The following is a 23284-nucleotide window of genomic DNA, read 5'->3' on the forward strand; positions in this document are numbered from 1 at the left end:
TCACAGAGTTCTGCCCCAAGAATCTCTGCTTAGAAGGACCTAAGATAGCAAAGGTAAGAAAGACCTCTAGCCTGAGACTTTGAAGAGCTAATACTGGTCCCCTGTATAAACCAAGGAGAACCCTAGGAGGAAGGGAGGAAGAATGTCCAGCATTTGCTTCTATTCCAGCTGGGCTGGTTTGGTTTTGAACGCTTGGTTATTCCTGCTTGGTTATTCTACTTGCAGGGAACTTTTAACATGAAAGAGCATTCAAAAACACGACTCCCTACCTACAGTCTGTAGTGGAACAGGGAAACTGTGGCCCTCCAGAGATTGTTGGACTACACCTGCTCTGCTCAAGGACAGTTCTTTCTGACTTGGAGGAAATAGGCCTGCTTTCAGGTGAAGTTTTACAAGTTTTATTAGCTACTCAGCACACACTTAGACATAAGGTGCACATATGTCATTACTAAGGCAAACTACTAGCAGTGAAGGACTGTCACAGCATAACCCTTCCTGTGCCCATGACTAACTGAAGTCCCGTTGAGTGTAACTGTGCAATCCTAAACATGACTACTCCTATATATGCCCCATTTTCAATGGGACTTAGGGTGCTTTCAGCTGATCTGCTTATTTAGCATTCATCCTTGGCTTGCAGGGAGATTAGTAAGGATGTCTGCTGGGCTTGGCTGAATGCTGAAGTCAGAACCAAAGCTGAGATTAGCCCCGGATCGTCCCTTTGCAGAGCAGAATGTAGTGAGTGTGCCAAGGAAGCAGACCCCCTCAGAACACCCCAATCAACTCCAACTGTGGAATCTGAATTTGTGGTGGCAGTCTGGAAGTGCCCTTACTCTCTGGCAAGTGTGTCTAGGGCTGTAGACTTAGTCTGGATGGAACACAAGAACTCTGTGGTCTCACTGAAATTACATGAGATGATTAAGCATGTGCTTAAATTTCACACTGTAATAGTCACTAGGCATGACTGCCATAATACACCATGTGCTGGGCTACCATTGAAGACTTCAATAGGTAAAAAAATGTAGAGCTTGCTTGCCAACAGAAGCGAGTTGAGATGTTCCTAGCACATCTAACCCATATTTTCTCAGCTGCACAAAATGATATAGAATCCAGTTTAACTGTTTTTCTGTCTCGTACATTGAAGATTACATTTGATCATCAGAACCTTTTCTTTTCCTTTCCAAATAGGTACAAGTTTTATAGTTAGGATTTAATTAGCTTTTCAAAATCATGGTTAGCAAGCAAAGCTATAATTATTATATGAATGGGAACAGGCTCAGGCATGTAGGCAGAATATGAAACAAGAGTCAGACAAAAATAAACAACAATCATTTGGGCCATACTGGGCACTTTAGGAATTCTTTTTCCATCTCTGTAACTTGGACAAGATTTATTTTCTCTTATTTGCTTTTTTTGTTTGTAATTCTTTTATTTTACGAGATACTATAGCCTTAGGCATATGTTGCCTGGGTGCAGGGCAATGCTGTCTTCACTCAAAAGTGGGGTCATGCTATTAGCCCAAGGCTTGGGAACCTTACATCTAGGCTTATCTGACTAGCCCTTGAAACTATCTCAAGGCATACTTCCTCCCTACGCTGCACCCACTCTTCTGAAGCCACATCACCTTTTTGGCCCTGTTTACCGCCTGCTTGAAGTGCTTTCTCCTGACTTGATCTGTGTTCTACCAAGAAAAGATGTCTTTTGGATTCAGACAAGGCAAAGAGCAGCACACCAAGTCTGTTCCTTGATAAATGGGTTTAATCTGTAGGCCAGTTGGGGGGTGGGGGAGAAACAGGAAACAAAGAGAAAAGCAAAAGATAGACAGCTTATGTTCCTTCAGTCACCCAGAATCCCTCGAAAGAGCAATGGTAGGACTCCTCCAATGGCCAATAAGTAGCACCTTATACAGTCATGGTACATGCTGAAGTTCATGAAGATGAGTTTCCAATCCCCTTTATATCTTAGCAACAAACATTCTCAGAGACCTCATGACTAAACACCAGTGCTCCTTTAGCAGGTGGATAACCTTGAAGGATTGCCAAGAGCTGCCCATGATTAAGAGCTGCCCACAACCTTTGTAAGGTGTCCAAACCCAAGATAATAAATGCTGCTGCCCAATTAATGGGCTCCAGACCCAGATAGAAGCACTGGACAGAAGAGGAGCAATTGTTAGGATAGTGGGGCTGGGAGACATCCATTTGCATGTGTAAGGAATTAGCTAAGAAGAGATATGCTTCTGTTAGGGTGCCAACAGGTTGGCACGCTGAAGGGCAGCAGTCGGCTGCAGAGAAAGTCAAGGTCCAACAGACCGGGACAGGAACCAACCGAGGTCAGGTATCAGCACTGGGAATAAGCCAAGTCAGGAACAGGACGAGCAAGAACAACCATGCACTTCAGCGTTGCAAGTGCTGGTGAAGGGAGCAGCCAGCCAACCTTAAGTAGCCGGCTCATGACCACGCCTCTTTCGAGCTGCAGCTGCCTTTAATTGTTCCCTATGGCTCTCAGGTCTACGTTCTGCAGCTGAGAAGGGAGGAGGGGAGGGGGCCAGCTGGTTCCTCTTCTCACAAGGGCCTGATTCTGGCTCGACTTCTTCCTCCTCCTCCTGTTCAGGTCTTTCCACTTCCCTGTCTGATTCTTCCTCTTCTGAGGAGTGCCACCACCAGTCTTCTCCAGGTATGAACTCCTCCATTTCCCCAGATCCTTCCGTGGGTGCAGCCTTGCCATGGGGGGCTTGCCACCACTCCTCCTCATCCGGCTCAACCCCGACAGCTGCCATAGGGAAAATGGGAGATGTTTTCAGGAGGATGGGGGTAGGCCTATTCCCACCTCATATGGCTGGGTGCCATGTCACCCTAATGTGGGGCTTATCTGTGTGTGAGTTTAAGCCGATGTGGGAATCTGGAAGAGGGATAAGGAGGCTTGAATTGCTCTGTGTGCTAAATCCAAAGCTATGACTTTGGAGAGCCCCTCAAAGCCTCATGAGAAAGCAATAATTGTTAGAGCATTGATGCTGTGAGCCCTTCAATAGACTGCATACATGTCAAATAAAACCACATATACTAAACATGCCACAGCCTCCACTAACCATTCCAAGGAAACCAAACCCTAGGTAAGCACTGGCATCCCTAGAGTCTCTTGCTGCTCTGAAATCGGGGTTCATGCAACAGTACACATTTTTGCAAAGCAATTTCCCCATATAAAATACATTAGAATGTTATTTTCATGACTATATGCATTTTTATGCACAATTTACCTTACTATGTGCATTTTTGTACACATTGCTTTACTGGAGAACTACAATGCAAAATTCAGAAAAGTGTGAATTTTTTGAAGGATAGCTGTGCTTCGGTTCTTATATTGTTTCAGGAAGTATGAATTAGGTGAGTTCACCTTTAAATGTGAACTGAATTTAATTTCTCCCCCATCCTCACTCAGATGTATTGTTGCCTGGCCAATTATTCCCCACCCCTAGATAGCCATGGGTCTCAGTTCATTCCTGCACCAGAGACACTCAGATTGATAGTAATGACACTGCATTAGAGGGCTCATTAAACAGGCTGAAGTCAGATCTAGGAAGTGAAGGAGAAGCATCTAATCAGGAAATTTGCCAGCAGACGCATACAATGATCAATGCAAAAAGCAGGCCTTTTTTGTCCTCTCCCTTCAAAGATAATGTTATTCAATCCATAAGGCAGACTCGGGATAACACACTCCATTTCATCTTTTGCCCACGTAAAACACATCAAAATCAAAGGCTTCTCCCAGTGCTCTGAGGAATATGGACTTTATTCATCAGTAGGATGATAATGCTTGCAGCATCTCCAGACATTGATTCAATATATAGACATGTGCACTTTCTCTGTCTCTGTGATAAATTGGCTTTTTTCTTTCTTTCTTTTCATACAATAGGAAGCCATGGATATGACAAGGTTGATTAAAGTATCTTTTGTCCCCCTTTTGTTTACTTTAGGGATGGTTCTCCTGGGTTTGTCAGCCAGGGATGATGACAAAGGGTAGCAAGGGGTTAGTGGACACCCCCCACCCCCCGGCAATCTTCCAATCACATTCAATCTCCCAGTTTTCAGTCACAGTATACTAGGGATCTATAGAGCATGGATTTAAATTGTGTTCCCCTAATAATGGTCCACAACCTTTTCACTTCTTCAAACTACAGTGGTACCTCGGGTTAAGAACTTAATTCGTTCTGGAGGTCCGTTCTTAACCTGAAACTGTTCTTAACCTGAGGTACCACTTTAGCTAATGGGGCCTCCTGCTGCCACTGCGCCGCTGCCGTATGATCCGTGTGATTTCTGTTCTCATCCTGAAACAAAGTTCTTAACCCGAGGTACTATTTCTGGATTAGCGGAGTCTGTAACCTGAAGTATCTGTAACCCGAAGCGTCTGTAACCCGAGGTACCACTGTAGTGGGTTTTAGCCAGCTAAGCCCTACTCAGAGTAGAACCATTAGAATTAATGAGCCAATTCTGAGTAAGATGAATGCTGGATACAATCCATGGTTTCTGGAGCCACCCAATTATCACTACCCACCTGATAAGGTGTTATCTACAAATATTCCCTTTTCAACTAGCCTTCTATAATTTTTACCCCAGTTGGATTCTGTCCTAGAACTGGATTAATTTTATGTCTGTGCTGTTGTTAAACTGCTTTTATAATGGTTGTTTTTACTTTTTTCAGATATATATATATATATATACACACACACACACACTCTTTTACATACATTGTAAATTGCTTTGAGATGCTTCTTGGGAAGGAAAACATGACATAATCATTCAGTGACCCATTAACTAAAACAGGCCTCTTTGTTCTTCGTCATTTTCAAATGCCCATCACAGCATCCTTGACTAAATATTTTCTGACAAGATTGCTGTCTCCCCCTAACCCAGACTGGAGGCAGACAATTCTTTTTCCACGAGGAATCTAAGATGGCATAAAATGGTACCCTCGATCTTAGTGTACATACAGTGGACGCTCGGGTTGCGAACGCGATCCGTGCGGAAGGCGCATTCGCAACCCACAGCATCCGTAACCCGCAGCGCCGCATCTGCGCACGCGCGGGTTGCAATTCGCCACTTTTGTTCCAGTACTTCCGGGTTTGGCGCGTTCATATTCCGTAGCAAACGCAACCCACAATGTACGCAACCCAAGGTATGCCTGTACTCATTTCTGCTCCCATGCTCAGGGATCAAATAGCTTTTCCATGTTTTGGCAATGCCATAAACCTAGTATAACCTGCTGACCAGAAATGGACACATGATGAAGGTGCAAAGCCATTGTGGCTAGTAGTCATTGATGGCCCTCTCTTCCATGAATCTGACGAATCCTCTTTTAAAGCCATCTGAGTTGGTGGCCATCACTGCCTCCTATGGGAGGGAGTTCCATAGCTCAACTACATGCTTCAGGAAGAAGTACTTTCTTTTATCTGTCTTGAATCTTCAAACATTCAGCTGCACTGCAAGCCCATGATTTCCAGAGCTATGAGCATCATTATGGGCACCGTGGGAAGCAGGTTACTGGGCTAGATGGAGCTTTGGTCTGATCCAGCAGGGCTCTGCTTACGCTCTTTTGTTCTTAATTGCAGAGGATAGGAAACTACTTTAACTGCCTCAGCACAAGCCTCAGGTTCCAGTTCATCAGCGAAAGGAAGCAGAGGATATGCAGAGGACAAAGAGCGATGAGAGGCGTGGGCAGTGTGTCATTGTCTTCTTAAGTAGGCAGTCTCTGGGTTTTCAGACGTGGTCTGTTTCCAGACTGTTATTATTTTCAAACGGGATTCAGTCACAAATTCAGGTTGCACAACTAAAGTAGAATCAGCCCCCTAGTGAAACAGTGAAACCTGCTTACAGAAACCTCCAGTAAGGAAAAGTGGTATGCATCAGTGGAATGTATGGTAACAACTGCTTGATGTGCCATTGTATAACCTCGCCACAAACAAATGGTTAATTATCAGCCAATGTCAAATAACTAGGGGTGGGGTTGGGGTGGGAGAAATTCAAATAAGTTCACATTTAAAGGAGAACCTACCTACCTAATCTGCACTTCTCAAAACAATATATGAACCAAAACACAGTTTCCCTCCAAAAGTCACACTTCTCTGAATTTTGCAATGCAGTTCTCCCTTAAAGCAATACATATACTAGGGTAAATGTGTATGTTAGGCAAGATTTCATACTAAAATGTGTATATTAGGAGAAACTCACATTACAATGCTAATTAATTTTCATGAGGTCTGCATTTTTTAAAGTGCACACTGATGTGGAGATGTGGAGAACTTAACTTGAGGCTGGTAAAATGAGAAACTCGAGAAAACCAGAATGGACAGATTCACTCATCCCTACAGTATAAACTTCCCTCAACTGTAGGCAAGCAAATGAGGATCTGGACATGTCATACATGGGAGGGGGAGGTTGGGAAGGAGGCAGGGAAGGATGCAATCAAGGAACACTTTTTTTATATATAAAGTGTGAGTTTAAGGGAAAGAGGAAGGTGGGTGAGCTCCTTTCTTGTCTCACTCATCCTTTTTTCTGAGCACTTCCCTGTGCTAACAGCCTTCACTCTTTTCCATTTCCAGGAGATCACGCTCGGCTGCGCTCAATCAACCCCACACCTCCTACAGCCCTCTGAGAAACAGTTCTGCCTGTGCTAGGAAATGCATTACTTTTCATACCAATCTCAGGGCCACATCCTTGCCAAATACAAACAGCATGTGGATTTCCAGGTTTCTGCTCCCCAAATCTCCTACCCATGGTGGATTAATTATATTCCTTTTATTCCACTTCTCACTCTCTCCACCTGCCATTAGAACAGGAAAAGTCAGGTTGGGGCTAGAGCTGCATATTGCTTTTCAACAAGACACACCAGCCATATAGTTTTGGGCAGCAGTTTTCTAGGAAACTAAAATTGTCACTGAGAGATGGGTCCAGGATAGAGGCTGTAGTGGGTAGGTGGGTTAAGGGACTTTGGGATGAAAGTATCTTACTGCATAGGACTGCTGGCCAAAACCAACAGCTAACCCAAACTGTGTGCTATTTCACCAGATCAGAATGTCCTCTGTGTAATGAAATAGTGGCTCTGCCCACCTACACTGTTCATTGGCTCCCCTTGACCTGGAAGAACTACAGAGGATCCCCTGAAAGCTGGAGGATTGCTTGGGCAGTCTCAGTGTCTGACTCCTGGTGCTTAACTTCACAGCTGTCTATGACCCTGGCACTGAAGGGCAGTGTTATTTACAGGGCACTCAGTTACATTATCACCAAAAAGAAAGGATGCATCACCAATGAACAGGAAGGAAGAGGATAGAGGTTCCATGAAATTTTCATATTTATATGCCTAAATGCATATATAAAATTGCTATAATTCAAATATAAATTTATTTAACTATTTATAAACCTCACTTTCATAAAAATACAGTAAGCAGCACTGTCGATTTTCAGGAAGCCTTGTTTGGCTCTGAGTATTGTATACCATGCAAAAATCATAACAATAATAAACAGGAAAAATCTAAGGAGACACACACACACACACACACAAATACTGGCTGGTTAAAAGAAATTTCAAATACTTGTGTAAATTACACAATTTCTAGGCAGTGGCTAAAAGAAGGCAAGGAAGATTCCTTCCAAACTGCTACTGGCAGGGAGTTCCACAGGGCAGGGTCCACCTCACTAAAGGCTTGGTCGGTAATAAAGGCCAACCAAACCTCAGGGATGTGGGAAACCACAAGAAATGCCCCATCAGAGGATATCAGTGATTGAGGTGACACATTTCACTGTAGCAGCAGGAAACTGACCAAATGACCTGTGTACATTGTTCCTGCTGGCTGGGACTGATGGGAATTGTAGTCAAAAACATCTGGAAGCCTTGTCTAGGCAAATTTCCAGTGCAGTTCTGTGTATGTCTACTCAAAAGTAGACATGCCAGGAAAATGTGTATAAAGTACTCTTAAGGCTGCAATCCTATATTCTCACTTACTAAGGAGGAAGCCCCACTGAGCATAATATTTCTTACATCCGAGTAAACATGTGTTAGGGTTGCATTGCACATCTCGTTGATTTTAGTGGTTAATTTTAAGCATGGGGACTTTATTATATTAGCACAGGTTCCCTTATACCACCCTTCAATTAAAAACAACAGCCCCAAATCTTGCCCAGACTTTAAACTATCTATCTATCTATCATCTATCTGAAAATGTAAAATCTCTGTCCAATACTAATTTTTGCTCAAGCTAGGATGACTAGTGTGAACCTCATTTTTAATTAAATCACTGGGGTATGGGGAACCCACAGATGTTGCCTTGGCTGTTCTGGTACCTCCTTCTCATCAGGATCTGTGGTTAAAATAGTGGAGAAATTCATTCAAAGTAGGCATGGCAATAATGATATGAAAGGTTGCTGACCTTAGAAAACTAGGCAATAAATCCTTCCCTGATAGATCCCATATTCAGAATTAGGTATGATTTTGAACAGAAACAAAAGCCCGGGGTTCACATATGAAACACGAAGCTAGACGTTTAACAGATAGATGCCTATCAAATGCAAAAAAAAAAAAAGGTGACACGACTGATTTCCCCCCAAATGCTGCCACCTTGAGGATGATCCAGGCAACAGCTGGCTTATATGAACTGAAGACCAGTATCTGTTCAGTTTGGGTTTGTATAATGTACGTTTTAGCCTTCCATTCTTTTTCTCTCCTCACTCTTCCAGCCCCTACTTTGAGAAGTAGTCTCATTCTGCACTGCTTGTGGCTTGATCTGAAACTGATCTCTCTCAAGTTAATATTGTTTTGGGATTGGGAGGGTTAGACTGAGGAGGATTCAAGGAGCCAGGTCCTGCTATTAAGTACATTAACAGTCATAGCAAAGTTGCCATGTGCCTCTCTCTTGTTGGCAGTGGGTGTTGGTAGGGCAAAAGGCAAGGATGCCAACAGTAAGGAGGAGCCAGAGCCAGGTATAGAGTCAACGAATGATGGGTTTGTCCCTATCCTCCTCCCTGAATTCTACAAAGAGAATGCTGAGAGTGAGGATGCCAACAGCCAGTACTAGTTGGAAGGAGGCAGTCAGGGTAGGGGGCTGACAGACAGCAGAACCTGGTGGAGAAGTTCCCCATTTGCACTAATGTAGTAGCTTCTACAGGTTGTTAGGGAAGTTACAGGCAAATGCCCCACAATGACTAGGAAAAGGTCAGAAAATGGTTTGGATGGTGAACGCCAGATTGTAAAAAAAATAAAAAATGGGTATGTCTTACACATACATTTTCCATTGGGAAACAGCTGCAGCTTAGAGAATCTGCTTTGCAAACAGAAGTTCCTAATTAATTCCCCAGCATCTTCAAATAGGGATGGGAATACGTCTTGTCTGAAAAACCTGGAAAGTCACTGCTGGGCAGTGTAGGCGAGGCTGAACTAGATGATACAAAGGTCCAACTCAATATACGGTGGCTTCCTATGTCCTAAGTTCACACACTGCTGGTGACATCTTGCTGTCTGAGGCAAAAGGCATGTATTGGACTGGTAGCTGAAGTCTCCTTCAAGCATTGATGATGGAACAGCATCCTCCACTGCATTTGAAACTGACAAACTAGCTTATGGAGTGGAGGTCTGGGCCAGGCCAGGGATACATACTGTAGCTCTGTTCTCCAATACCTCATTGCTGACACCACCACCACCCCAGCATGTCACCTGAGGAAGCTGCCTCACACTGCCTAATGTTAGAACTGACCCTGCCTGGTGAGGATGGCATGATCTAGGAGGTGACAGGATAGAGAAAATGGGCTGCAGTTTGATAAATGGACTGAGAAAGATACAGAGAGCTGAGAATGGGCTAGGCAAAAGCAGTTTAGGGTGCTGGTTGTCCCCCTAGAGTTTTAGCAATAGCTGTAATATATGCAAACTTACTATGGATGGGGAACCTGTGGACATTCTAGCCCAACAACATGTGGCAGGCCACAGGTTCTCTTCCTGCAGCATGCTCAGTAGGTAGCATTTAAGGGTGGGCTGACTGTTCACAGCCAATTCCAGTTGTCTAGCCTTGTCAAGGATGAGAAAAGCTGTTCCAGAGATGGTCAAGATGGTCTACAAACTTCTGTTAACTTACAGGTCTGCTTTCATCTATTAACTGGTTTCAAGCAAGAAGGAAAGAAGACTGCCTTCTTCACAAGACGCCATTATGTCCAAAATTATTGTGGATGGTTTCAGCTGAAACTCAAACCTTAATGAATCAAGGCAGCTTCCACCTCTGGGTAACTGATGCCATTATAACATTTATAAGCAACATATTTCTGTTCTCGGGCTAAGTCTGAGGCTTTTTTTAAAGGAAGCTTGGCATGTTCTTTCAAGCAGCCTCCAGTCTTTCTGGTGACTTCCCAAGGCAGCATAAGGAGCGCTTTGTTGCTGAACCATCAGGAGCCTGTAGAAGATGCAGCATTCTGTGCTGTTTACTTCATTCCAAAGATGTAATCAAAACAAAGATGTGTTTCTGCACTGAAAACTTCACTGTGCTTCCCAACCCATGTCTATATTTATGGCTGACTTCACTATAACAACAGCAGGCTCTCTTTTTCCATTGAGGATGCAGTTATCTGGTGACAGGCAGCAAGGTGCGGACCTGCCCAAATAATATCTTCAAGCAACTGGTAAATGAGTCCAGTCTCTGGGAAGCCCTTACATTCCGCATCATGTATTTATTTTTTTATTTTTTTATCTATCTATCCTGCCCTTCATGGGCCTAGGCACTACAGTTTCAAATCACAATATTATAAAATGTGAAGATCCAAAAAGACACATGAAAGGCAAAACACCACAGATAAAGCATACCTTTTGCAGCTAATACATAGCAGGCAAAACATGTCTGTATTATTCAGCAAAGACAACCAGAAGGGGGCTGTTCGAGCCAAAAAGCAATATAAAGCATAGAATTGTGCAGATGGGTAAAGGTAAAGGGACCCCTGACTGTCAGGTATAGTCGCAGACGATTCTGGGGTTGCGGCGCTTATCTCGCTTTATTGGCCAAGCGAGCCGGCGTACAGCTTCCGGGTCATGTGGCCAGCATGACTAAGCCGCTTCTGGTGAACCAGAGCAGCGCACGGAAATGCCGTTTACCTTCCCACTAACAACAAACATACAAGTATCACCCAAACAAGCTCACAGAATTTTTTTAGGAGCGAAAAGATAAACGCAAGGGCTCATCTGCTCTATAGCCTTCAATCCTTTTGTCTGCTTCTTCCAAGAAACTCTGTGAATGCAGTTCTATACATAATGCAGGGTGCCCCTAAAGGGTGACAGTCCCAACACAGTGTATTATTCCCTCCTTAAAATTCCATGCCAAAACCAGGGTCATGACAAATGCTAGGAATATACAGAATGTTTCAGAAATACAAGGTAGAGCTACAGTGTCATGATGCCACCACCTAAATGGCAGCTCTTGGTTCAGTACTAGTAGTTTAGAAGGATGCCTTAGGTTTCTCTTTTGTTTATGGATATAACAGTTCTTACTTCTCCCAGTGAAGTGCAGAGAAAGTCTTGCAATTATTCTGATTTGGGGGCGGGGCAGGGGGAGGATAACAGTTTGCTTTGCTAGTAAAGGTAAAGGGACCCCTAACCATTAGGTCCAGTCGCGGACGACTCTGGGGTTGCAGCGCTCATCTTGCTTACTGGCCGAGGGAGCCGGGATACAGCTTCCGGGTCATGTGGCCAGCATGACTAAGCCGCTTCTGGTGAACCAGAGCAGCGCACGGAAATGCCGTTTACCTTCCCACTAGAGTGCTTTCGAACTGCTAGGTTGGCAGGAGCAGGGACCGAGCAACAGGAGCTCACCCCATCGTGGGGATTCGAACTGCCAACCTTCCAATCGGCAAGCCCTAGGCTCAGTGGTTTAGACCACAGCGCCACCCACATCCCCTGATGAAGATGGGTATTGTTGTCCAAAACATCTGAAGGGCACCAGGTTGGTGAAGGTTGATGTATTGTCTTTCTGCCCTTTGCCCCCAAAATGCTTAGAAACATAAACTGTTTTATAATGTATCTGACCATTGTTTATCTAGCACAGTAGTGGCTACACTGGCTAGCAGTGGCCCACCGGGATTTCATAGAGAGGTCCCTCCCAGCTCTCTGAGGAAATTCCTGGGACAAAGCATGCAAAGCAGGCGCTCTGATACTGAGCAACAGCTCTACTTCTCTTCTTATTCTGTTTTTAGGCTGTGCACAAGCAATGGCAGAGACTTCTCTCTTAATGCTCCCATTGCACCAGCCATGATACAGCAATAGATAATTTCCCTCTAAGTGGGCAACATTTCCCACCACCAACTGCAATAACCATTTACCCATGTGCTATAGAATGATGAAATGGACAAGAGTGGGAGCTGCTTGTGGTCAGTTTTATCAGTGGTAAATGGGATTGGGTGGGAAATGTCCTTTTTTATAGAAGACAGCAAGGGCCACTGTGGAGTAATGGGGAGACCCAGGTTCAAATCACCACTCGGCAACAAAGCTTACTGTGATTGGACCAAGGTCACTCAGTTTATTTGTCTAACCTACCTCACAGGGCTGTTGTGAGGGCAAAGTACTGCAGAGTATGGTAGCTTGAGTTCCTTGGAGCAAAAGCAAGATATAAACTTAATAATGAAATTAACAGGACGGAAAGCCTGAACCTGCTGTTCTTGGTCTGTATCTGCATAAGATCATACTCAACTCTGCAAACTACAATTGTTTTTAGATGTTTTAATAGTTTGTGTTTGCTGCCCAGGGCTTCTTTGGGAAGAAGGGCATGCATTAAACAATTATGAGATCAACTGATACAGGGCAAAATGCAGCTCACATTAGGAGACAGAGCTGTTCTAACAGCTTTTAGGATTAAGAGGCCACTTTTCCAGTAAAAGGAATGGCAAACCTGTTTTGTTGGACTACAGCTCTCATCAGCCTCTGACCACTGGCCATGCTGGCTGCTGCTGGCTGGTGTAGAAGTCCAGCAGCATCTGGAGGGCCACAGATTCCCCATCCTTGTTAAAAAGAGCATACCTCCAGCATTGAACAATGCAGGCATTACTCTTGAGTAAAAACGTTAAGCACTGGATTGCAAGCCTGATAAAATCAATTGGTCGGAGTTGACAGGAAGTATAAGTCTGGTGTGGGAAAGGCTAAAGTCTGAGAACAAGAAGGCACCTTATGCTGAAGCCTGCTTGAGTATTTTGCTCATTTAATAAACAAGGAGCACAGCCAATTCTCTCACTACCCTTTAATAAAGCCAAACACCGCAAGTTCTACAGGGCTGCAGCTCTCACAACTGCTTTCAAGCCGCTGTTGATGACTCTTGCTCACTGTCTGAAAACAGAGATGGCACAAATGGGATTTCTGATTTTCCTCCTTGTTACCATCCTTTTGCTGGATCAAACAACTGGACAGTCTGCCCATCCCAAAGCCAGAAAACACAGCAAACGGAGGGTTAAAGGTAAGCAAACTTGGTAGGCCAGGGAGAAGGAAGATTATGATAAATATATCATTTGATTGCTACCTTAGCAAATTTATTAACAAGCATTATTTTATTTTTTGCTATGTTGGTTCATCTGATTTGAATAGTTTTATTTATGAATTCTATGATGGAAGAAGCCTGGGCACATAACATATAAGACATACTATACCTGGAGTTCCCAGGCACAGATCAAACCTAGACCTGTTCAGCTTCATGTGTCTTTAAAGTAGGGATGGGGAGCCTTTGGCCCTTCAGGTGTTGTTGTAGGAAAGGACCATAGCTCAGTTGCATGCTGAACATTCCAGGTTCAGTCTCAAGGTACATCTGGGGAAAGTTCCTGCCCGAAACCCTGGAGAGCTGCTCTCAGTCAGTGTGGACACTACTAAGCTTGACGTACCAGTGGTCTGATCCAGTATAAGTCACCTTCTGGTGTTTCTATGACTCCATTCCTCATCAGCCCAAATCAGCTTGACCAATGGTCAAGGATGGTGAGAACTGGGTAGGAAGCAGGGAAATGCTGATCTCCCAGAATGAGTGGCTAGGAGGAAAAAAGATCCCAGGTGAGATCTGGGAGAAGCTAATACCTTCTGTGGGTGGTAAGGGTTAAGAAGTACCTTTAACAGAGGACTCTATACTCTATTTTTACTTCTGGTAGCTGTTTTTGTTTACATTCGTTTTCTATATCTTATTGTATCATGAAAAAACTTAGCCGGGGGTAGGGGAGGTGGGGGAGAAAGAACTGTCATTCAACAACACCTTGAACATTCCTCAGCTCTGCTTTGGACCATGCCGTGAGATAGTTACTATAACAGACAGCAAATAATCATGGAAAAACCTCATACTTGGGCTGCTTTTCTTAAATTAATGTTGTGTCACGATAGACACTTTTGCATAGCCTGTTCTCACATTCTACCTTCAAAGCGGCTAATTCATGTGAGATGGGTAGGTAGCAAAGGTACTTCTCACACCTCTAATGCGCTTCTCTAGGTAGCCTCTTTGTGTCAAATATTACTGACGTGGCATGAGGATTTGAACCCTCAAAACTGGCAAAATAAAAATAAAAATGTGCACACTTCAACCTACACAGGCAGCTACCTTCCCATGCTAAAGGAAGCCTGCAAATAATTCAGTGGTATTTATTCCCAGGTGAGTGGGGTTAGGATTGCAGCCTTTGTATTGCACTCAACATCTTACTGTAAATATTCTGATGTGTGTAAATATGTTAACGTATGTATATACTTACTTATTTAAGAGAAAGACGGTGACCTTAAGAGTCAAATTAACAAGCTTTGGCAAGAGGTAAACTCCCTGAAAGAAATGCAAGCACTGCAGACAGGTAAGGGTTGCTTTTTATTATTCTACAGAAGGGGTGGATAATGTCTGGTCTTCCAGATGTTGCTGGATTACAACTCCCATCATCTCTGACCATTAGCCAGTGCTGGCCCTGACTGACGGAAATGATAGTTCAGCAGTATCTGGAGGGACACAAATCCCACATCCCTGCTCTACAGGGTTGAATCATTCCCTTTTGCTGCCTCTCCCCTTAATATTTTTCAGTTTTAAATAACTTTAAATGCTCACTTTAAAACTGGGGATTGGGGGGGGGAGAGACAGATAGGTGGTAAATGGATTGAAAGATGTTATTCCATTTGTTGTTGGCTATGCCACTGATATTTTTATCAAATAATTAACAATATTATTAAATACATGAATACTCGGGATGTTTGGTGCAGACTTTAAAATAGTGTTTTCAGATACCTTGTCCTGGCTTTATTTGCTAAGCACTGAGTTGACCTCATGCACAGCTAGCTTTACTTTGGCACTTTGTGTTTCTAAGTAATGAAAAGGACTTTAGATCCCTGCCCTTGGTGGAAAGCCAAGTATACACCTATTTCCTGATAGTTCAGCCCATTCTGATGTCAAGACAAATATCTGTTTTTCCTTGCAGTATGCCATGAAACCAAAGTGGTGAGGCGGAGGGGACTGTTTTTCAAACATAAATAGTACAAATAACAGTCCTGGTTCATTTTTAATTTCTCTCACCCCCCGGTTCTTCTCCTTGGACTTCCAAAACCAAAACAGCTTAAATAATCAGTGACATAATATAATATCTGGATAATAAAGCCATGGAGGGCAGTTGTCCCAAGAGATCACAACATGGCAACAAGGCCTGTTTTTTTAGTGCCCCCTTCTGCCACTTGTAATTGCACACAGGAAAGAGAAGCAGTTTTAAAAGGGATTATCCAGAGAGCCTGGGGACTCAGGGAGCTTCCAGATGACCATCCTGGTATATTTACAGAGAGATTAGATTATGCTGGCTATTAAATGAGCATTCATTCTTATTTTTTGTGGTAAGGTTAAATGACATGTCAAAGGAAATGCTATCTCTCAGTTTCCAATCACTTTTGTTATTGCAAAAAGTCAGTGTTTTGAGGGAGCAGGTTTGTTGTGCAGGACTTCCCAAACAACTAGAATTGCGCAACCTGAATTGTCTGGTATGCAATTGAATCCTACTGCAAAATAGACATTCTCAGACTAAGTCTGAGGTAAGTGTACATACTGTAGAACTGTAGACTGAGACTGGAGGTTCAACAATAGTGATATTCTAGAAGCACCCAGAGTTGTGGAAATGTTGAAATTAGCCATCAGTATGCTCTTCTTGTCCTTGTGTTATATTCAGTGTCATCAATCCAGGGATCTATATGCTAACTTTCAGTATTTCGGATACAGAGTTTGGCCCAAAGCACTCAACCACATCAAGCCTTTTCTGTTAATTTGGGCATCCTGTAAGTGTTAGTGCTCACCTGCCCGATGCCTACCCAATGCACTAGTATTAACTGCATCCCCTAACCAGGGTTCAGATTTTTTCTATTAAGCAACCCATTGTATCTACTACTGGGATGATGCTACAAAGAGAGGTCAACAGGCTGAAGGAGCCATTAACTCCATCAATTTCTGCAAAGCAATAAGCAGCCATCATATTTATCGCTGGTTATCTTTATCCCTGTTTCAGTAGATTGCAAATGAACAAATTCAAACTGTGATTAGAGGACCCAGTTAACATTGCCCTTAGCATATGTTGGGCTGCTTCTTTGATTTGGCAGGAAATGAAAGAGAGTGTTGTGATAAGGTGTTTTGCTACCTCTCAAAATCAATAATGGTGTTGTGCAAGCAACTACAGTGCGGATGCTGTAGAAATGGCGTTTATGGGAAAACAATCACTGCAAACTGAAAGTTTGTATGGGCATAGGCTCTTAGGGCCAAAACAGATGCCCACCCATCCTACATTCTGCTAAGAGAAATTCCAAATCTAGGGAAATTTCAGGTAGCAATAACCAGTGAAGAACCACTTTGGTCCACTTAACATGGATTCTTTAATCATTGTATCCCTCATCTTCCACTCACAGTCTGTCTTCGTGGAACAAAGGTCCATAAAAAATGCTACTTGGCATCCGAGGGTGCCAAACATTTCCATGAAGCAAACGAAGACTGCATAGCCAAGGGAGGGACTCTTGCTATCCCCAGAGACGGTGATGAAACCAACGCTCTCCGAGAGTACAGCAAGAAGAGCTTGTCAGGTGTGGCAGATTTTTGGCTGGGTGTCACTGACATGGTAAACGAAGGGAAATTTGTTGATGTCAATGGAATGGTCCTCAACTACTTCAACTGGGACCGGTCACAACCCAATGGAGGAAAACGGGAAAATTGTGTCTTGTTTTCACAGTCAGCTCAAGGAAAGTGGGTGGATGAAGTATGCCGTACTGTCAAACGATATATTTGTGAATTCCTGATCCCTTAATCACAGCTAGGTCTGCTTCCTTCTTTCACTTTTGAAAGACATATATGGTAGGGATGCCAGTTTGCAGTCATCACCAAGCTTCACAACAAATCCAGAGTCCACACTTTCAGGTAATTAGTTTTGTATGGAACAGTCAAAATAGCCTTTAGTGATGATGGATTATTGAGTTAAAGTGTATACCTCTTGATAATCCTTCCTGTTTACTAAAACTGCAAACCTCTCTTTTAAAGCAGATACTTCCTCTACTAATTAATTTTCCATTCAGTTGCAATTCCCTCTGTGTTCCATTGCTGCAAGAAAATCAATGCTCAACTTTGAGCACTGCTAATGTCATAAACAGAGATGATAGGACAACCAACACGGAATTGATTGCGCTATTAGTGGTAGATCCACTATTTGATCCTAGCCAGTATCCCAGCACTGCAGGGTTAATTACAGGGTAGCTGCATCCCAAGATTTATAATGGACTGCAGGACAGAGGGAATGTGAGGTTTTGCTGTAAGCATAGATATTGAGGTATTAAATCCTCATCAGTCTGGCTTCTTAAGCACACTTATTATTTCCAAGGCTCCTATGAAATCAGGACACAGGCAACAAACTACTCTTGTTATAATTCAAAGCTTGTTATAATTAAAAGTGTCCCTTCTATCAACATATATATGGTGATTGGGATGAATACTTCTCTGACATGTAACTTCCCCTTGTGCTTTATATCTAACACATTTGAATATCTTCACTCTTTGCATGATTTACCATTTCAATAAAGTTATTTTTCAAAAGCACAAGAGCTGGATGTTGTAGTGGCAATGTTGTGTTTCAATGCATGGATGGTGTGTGTGTGTGAACAGGGGAGTCTGACATCCAATCCTATGTATACTTATTTGAGAGTATGTGCTGTACTTTGTTTTAAAGTTATTAGCCCATTAACCACAGTGCAATCCTATACATGTCTACAGTGGTGCCTTGGTTTAAGAACAGCTTAGTTTATGAACAACTTGGATTAAGAATACTGCAAACCCGGAAGTAGGTGTTTTGGTTTGTGAACTTTGCCTTGTTCTGCTTCCTGTTGAGTGTGTTTCATTTGTAAATTGAGTCCCCCACTGCTATGGGAAAGCACACCTTGGTTTAAGAACGCTTTGGTTTAAGAACGGACTTCTGGAATGGTTCATAAACCAAGGTACCACTGTACTCATAAGAAATCTCCATTGAGTTATGTGGAACTTACTCCCAGGTAAATGTGTATAGGATTGCAGCCATTTGAGTTTTACAAAATTTGGTTGGCTGTATAAAATCAGTTAACTGGGTTTTTGAAAACCAATCTTATTAGTTAAACACTGCCAGCCTTCTTAATTCTGAGTGAACATGCATAGGAATGGGCTGCAATTCTTATTAGGAAGGACACAGGAAGCTTCCTTATGCCAGCATTATACCCTGCAGGGTCTGAGACAGAGAGAGAGTTGTCCCCCCCCCCTCACTGCCTGCCCACAACTCCTACTATTGTATCCAACTTAATTTGAGAGACCAGGAATTGAACCTGGGGCCTTCTGCTTCAGTTGGTGTCTTACCACTGATATGGTTCCTTCCCATCAGAGTAACAGAGTACATAATCATTGTTTCAGTTTGTTCAATCCAGGTTTGATTTGATCTTAAAATAATAAATTCATTAGCCCTAAATAGTGGTGAATTCACAACTTTTAAAATGGTAGGTCTCTCCCCACTTTCTTTTTTTGGGTTGTTTTTTTTTTTTTTAAAAAAAGCTTGCTTTCAAAAGCATTTCCATGATTACTCAGTCAAATTTTCTCTTGGTCCTGATCTTCCACTAGGAAACCAAAGTTATTGTTTTCCCCATTCACAGTAGGAGTGTAAGGAAAAGATATGTTAAGGCAAGTTGGTATTGGTTGGAGGAGGTGTTACTGTCATCCATTTACCTTCAGCAGAGGCAGGGAGTGGCAGGCAACCCTTGGATTAATGCTCCACCTGGGTTTAAGATACAGCTACTGGAGCAGCATGGAGAAGGCAGGTGCTCTGCCAACCTCTGCAACCTGTCCTGGAAGCAGCTCTGAGTACCTTGCCTGCCATAGTGCTGTAAGGCACTGGAGGTTATATTCTCCATTGGAGGGCTGTGCTGGTGGTGGGCACTGCCCTATGGGCTGACTACTGCACAGGTAGCTGTCCACTCAAGTAAGGTGCTGAATCTGATGCTGCTAGGTGAACACCACAGCACTGTGCTCCCCTGCAGGCCACACAAAATCACACTGGATCAATGCAGCATCCACATTCTAGGGCTAGGACTCAGGGTGGATTTTGACAACATGGAAGCCTGTTAGGACCAGGAGCACTTCTTCACAAATATCGGGATCTTCGCAAAACAACTGCTTAGCATCCTGGAACAGCGCAAGAGGTGCCTGGACATCCACATCTTGCGGGGCACAGTGAGTGAGAGAAGATTTACCAGGGCTTTCTCTTGAGCAAGGCAGAGCACAGAGTGGTGGCATTTTTCAGTTCGGAGAACACATAGAATGACAATGGGGAAGAAAGTTTCTCTGGGTGGGTGAAGATCAGCTTTCCCAAACCAGGAGCCTAGGATTAGGAATAAAGGTGGTGCTGAAATTACATGGGGCGCAGAGCAGTCTCTCTGGACTCATTATATTTTGTGATGGCCAGCTTAGCTATTGTTATTAAAAGACATAGGAAGCTGATTTATGGAGAGTCAGACTATTGGTTTATCTAGCTCAAAATTGCCTGCAGTAGATTATTTCTTATTTTGCACCCCACTTTGTACCACTTTGATTTCACCTTCACCTTCACCCCCATTCCCATTCTGCCTCCTCTTTTCTCTCCCCGCCCTTCCAAGGAACCAATTGTAATCCTATCCCCTCCCTTTCCACCAGCCCTATCTTTTGGCACACAGATCCTGCCCCCAAACACTGACAACTCCACCCAGCCCCCTTCAAAAAACTCATGCCCTGTCCCTACTTCCAGAAGCTCCAGCTCATTTTTCATGCTAGTATCTCTCTTCTTCTCCCTTCTTTTTCCAAATTTATCTAGAGACTTTCTCACTCCCATATTCACCACAATTTCTCCAAATGCTCTCTTGATCCTCCACATAGCTACCAATGTTCCATTTAACCCCAAGCACTTTCATTTGCCCCCCCCATATCAATTCCTCATCCTCTCCACTCCATTCCCCAGCAGCCCTGTCATCAGAGGCATAAAATTGCCATATTGACAGGAGAATGTAAAAAATTAATTCAATATATGCACATTCTCCAAAGTCTGAGATTATGTATAGTGACTGGGAAATGTGCAAAATTCTCTCTTCATGGCTGGACTATGTGCACGTTTGTCATGAGGCCTGACGGATATGCATCATGGTCACATTAACCACTCATCTGACCTTCCCCATAACATACATACACAGAGAGTGAAAGCGAGAGAGGGTGTGTGTGGGGATGGTGTTTAATCTTACCACAGAGGTGTAGAAAAGAAAACTGTAGGATTTTTCATAATTCATCCATATTCAAACTAACCTGCTTGATTTTGGTACTTCCTATGTCACGTTCCTAAAACAAATGTGAAATTGATTAATCATACAGATTAATAACCAATCTATAGATTCATAAAACAAGTACATGATACAGTTCTATTGTACAATCAGGCAGTAGACTTTTAAAAATAATAAATTTTATGAAATAAATCGTTAGAAACTTTGGGTTGGAAGGATTTAAGCCTCCCTCCCACCAATATAAGCAATATAAAATGGTCTGTGTATATTCTTTTGGCTAATTGTTCAAAGCATAAAAAGATTACAAGCAGAATATTCTGCTATATTATTTTGTATACTGCACCATCTGGTGCTGTCTTCAGTTATTACACTTACAATGCAGTGCAGTGTTTTTATCATAGCTTCCCTGACTAGTGGGACAATCATACAAATAAGATGAACATTTAATTTGTCAGCTCAGTCTACATGGCAATTCATCTGGCTTTCTGAGTCTGAAAAATGAATTCTGTTATATATCCACTATATACCCACCCGCAATAATTTGGGATTTGTATTTTTCTTGATTCAGGCTTTACAACCAAGAGTGGTGGGTGCTGGGAGTTTCTCTGGGAATGCAGACTGCGGCACAAAGTGGTTACAAAGTGCGTTAAATGGGATTTATTCTCATGTGTGAAAAAGACTGCAGGCACAAAAGGTACAAAAACAAGTAAAGTACAAAAACAACCGCTGAACTTTAAACTGGCAAAGCGCAACTGTTGCCAGAGGGCATATTTCCTCTTTATCCAAATTCTTATCAGTGGAAATAGCAGTTGCAGAAGCAGCCCTCTCTTTCTGCTCCTGCTTTCAAAACTTCTCAACAACCTCCCCCCCCCCAAAAAATCGGGACATTTCTCTCGAAATCACACATCCGCCCACATACATTTGATTTACCGTAAACATATGTACGAACAATGACAGAGCAATACACGGGGCATATTCCGTACAGTAAAAAGAAACTACAGAGACGCAGTTACATATAGCCCATAAGATGAATCTCGCACGGGACAAACTTGCCCGCTGCAGCAACACCCGCGAGCACAACGTCGGTTTTTTTTTTTCCTGCGGAAAGCGCGGCTTGGCACGTGCTTTCACCTCACCCGGCACTACGCTTCCCATGATACAATTCGTCCTCCGCGCCCTGGGATTGGCTCAACAACACCGGAAAGGGCTGTCCTCCCCTTAAAAAAACCAACACCCCCCCCGCCCAAATCTGAAACCTGCTTGCAAGAAGCTCCGTCTCTGTGCGGGCGGGCGGAAGAGGAGGCGGGCGATAATTGAAGCGGGCTGGAAGCGCAGGTGGCGTTTCTCAGTAGAACCTTCCTGGGACCGTCCCGGGGTCGCGAGGTGCTATGGCGGCGCTGAAGTACGCGGGGCTGGACGACACCGACAGCGACGAGGAGCTTCCCCCCGGGGGAGGAGAGGACCACGAAGGATGGCTGGGTCTACTACGCCAAGTAAGTGGGAGAGGGGCAGGTGGGCACTGGGCAGGCAGGCAGGTGAGGAAGGGCTCCCGCCTCTGAGGTGGGCTTTCTCTGAGGGAAGGCTCGTGAGGGGTGGGCGGCAAAGGGTCGCCTTTCTGAGTGGCTTGTCCGATGTGGGTGGGTGGGGGGTACGTAAAGTCTCCTCCTCCTCCTCAGTTTACCAGTGTAGGGTACAAAAAGTAACATTTCTCAGTGGTTTATGAGGGTGGCATGCAGAAAAGTTTTCTCTTCTCTCCTTCCCCTCCACCCTCGCAATGTCTTGGGGTGTGTGCAGAATTTCACTTGAACCTGAATGGTTGGTGAGAGGCAAGGAGTCCCCAGTGTAACATGGTTCCTGGAAATAATGAGGGTTATGATGGTGTTAAAAATATTAATAACAACCCCCTCCCCATAGTGCTGTAAGGAGTTTATGCTAGGGGGGATGCGAGCTGTTCACGGTTGAAAAGTGAAAGGGCACCTCAGGAGAAACCGCCTCTTTCTCGCCACTACCAGCAAGTGCAGTTGTCCTGCAAACTCACACCTGCTGAAATTGCCTCTTCTGCCTCGGCTCTTAAAGGTTGCAAGCATGCCGTTCCCTTTTGTATCTGACCAGCCTAAGGTGGGTGCCGTTGCAGACCGCTGTCCACAAAGCAACAGTAGCATAAGTACAGAACAAACCAAAAGAAGTCACAAAGAAGTACAGCACAGGAGTCTTCTGATATCTTCAAAGGCAAACGAAGTAGAGCCCAAACCCATGCACATTTATTCAGAAGTAAGCCTTTTCAAAAACAGGGGGTCCCTGGCTTGGCCCTTGTTCAGGGGATCTGCAGTACGGAGCTAATTGGAAACGACTGCACTGGGGGACTTTTCCAGCGGAGAAAAGCTGGTGACCCTGTCAAATCCCTTGTCTCACTGTGGAATGGTAGATGAAATGGGTGGTTGACGACTCCTAAGCATCCTCTTTGGCATCTTGGAAACTGAGCAGCTCCTTTGTATTTTGAGGA

General features: G+C 43.7%; 2 protein-coding genes across 2 annotated transcripts in view; both read left to right on the forward strand.

Moving 5' to 3' along the window:
- Positions 1–13133: 13133 nt before the first annotated feature.
- On the forward strand, positions 13134–18108 carry CLEC3A (C-type lectin domain family 3 member A). Its single transcript, XM_033157177.1, has 3 exons — positions 13134–13456; positions 14730–14813; positions 16885–18108. The coding sequence occupies exons 1-3, from the start codon at positions 13312–13314 to the stop codon at positions 17274–17276; spliced, it is 621 nt and encodes a 206-aa protein (XP_033013068.1). The 5' UTR covers positions 13134–13311; the 3' UTR covers positions 17277–18108.
- Positions 18109–22050: 3942 nt separating this feature from the next.
- WWOX (WW domain containing oxidoreductase) overlaps positions 22051–23284 on the forward strand; it is a 547815-nt gene continuing 546581 nt past the window's right edge. Inside the window, 2 exon segments of the mRNA XM_033157178.1 lie at positions 22051–22231; positions 22233–22274. Coding sequence (XP_033013069.1) covers positions 22170–22231; positions 22233–22274 — 104 coding nt within the window. The 5' untranslated portion in view covers positions 22051–22169.

The sequence above is a fragment of the Lacerta agilis genome, chromosome 8, assembly GCF_009819535.1.
Source record: "Lacerta agilis isolate rLacAgi1 chromosome 8, rLacAgi1.pri, whole genome shotgun sequence".
Lineage (NCBI taxonomy): Eukaryota > Metazoa > Chordata > Lepidosauria > Squamata > Lacertidae > Lacerta > Lacerta agilis.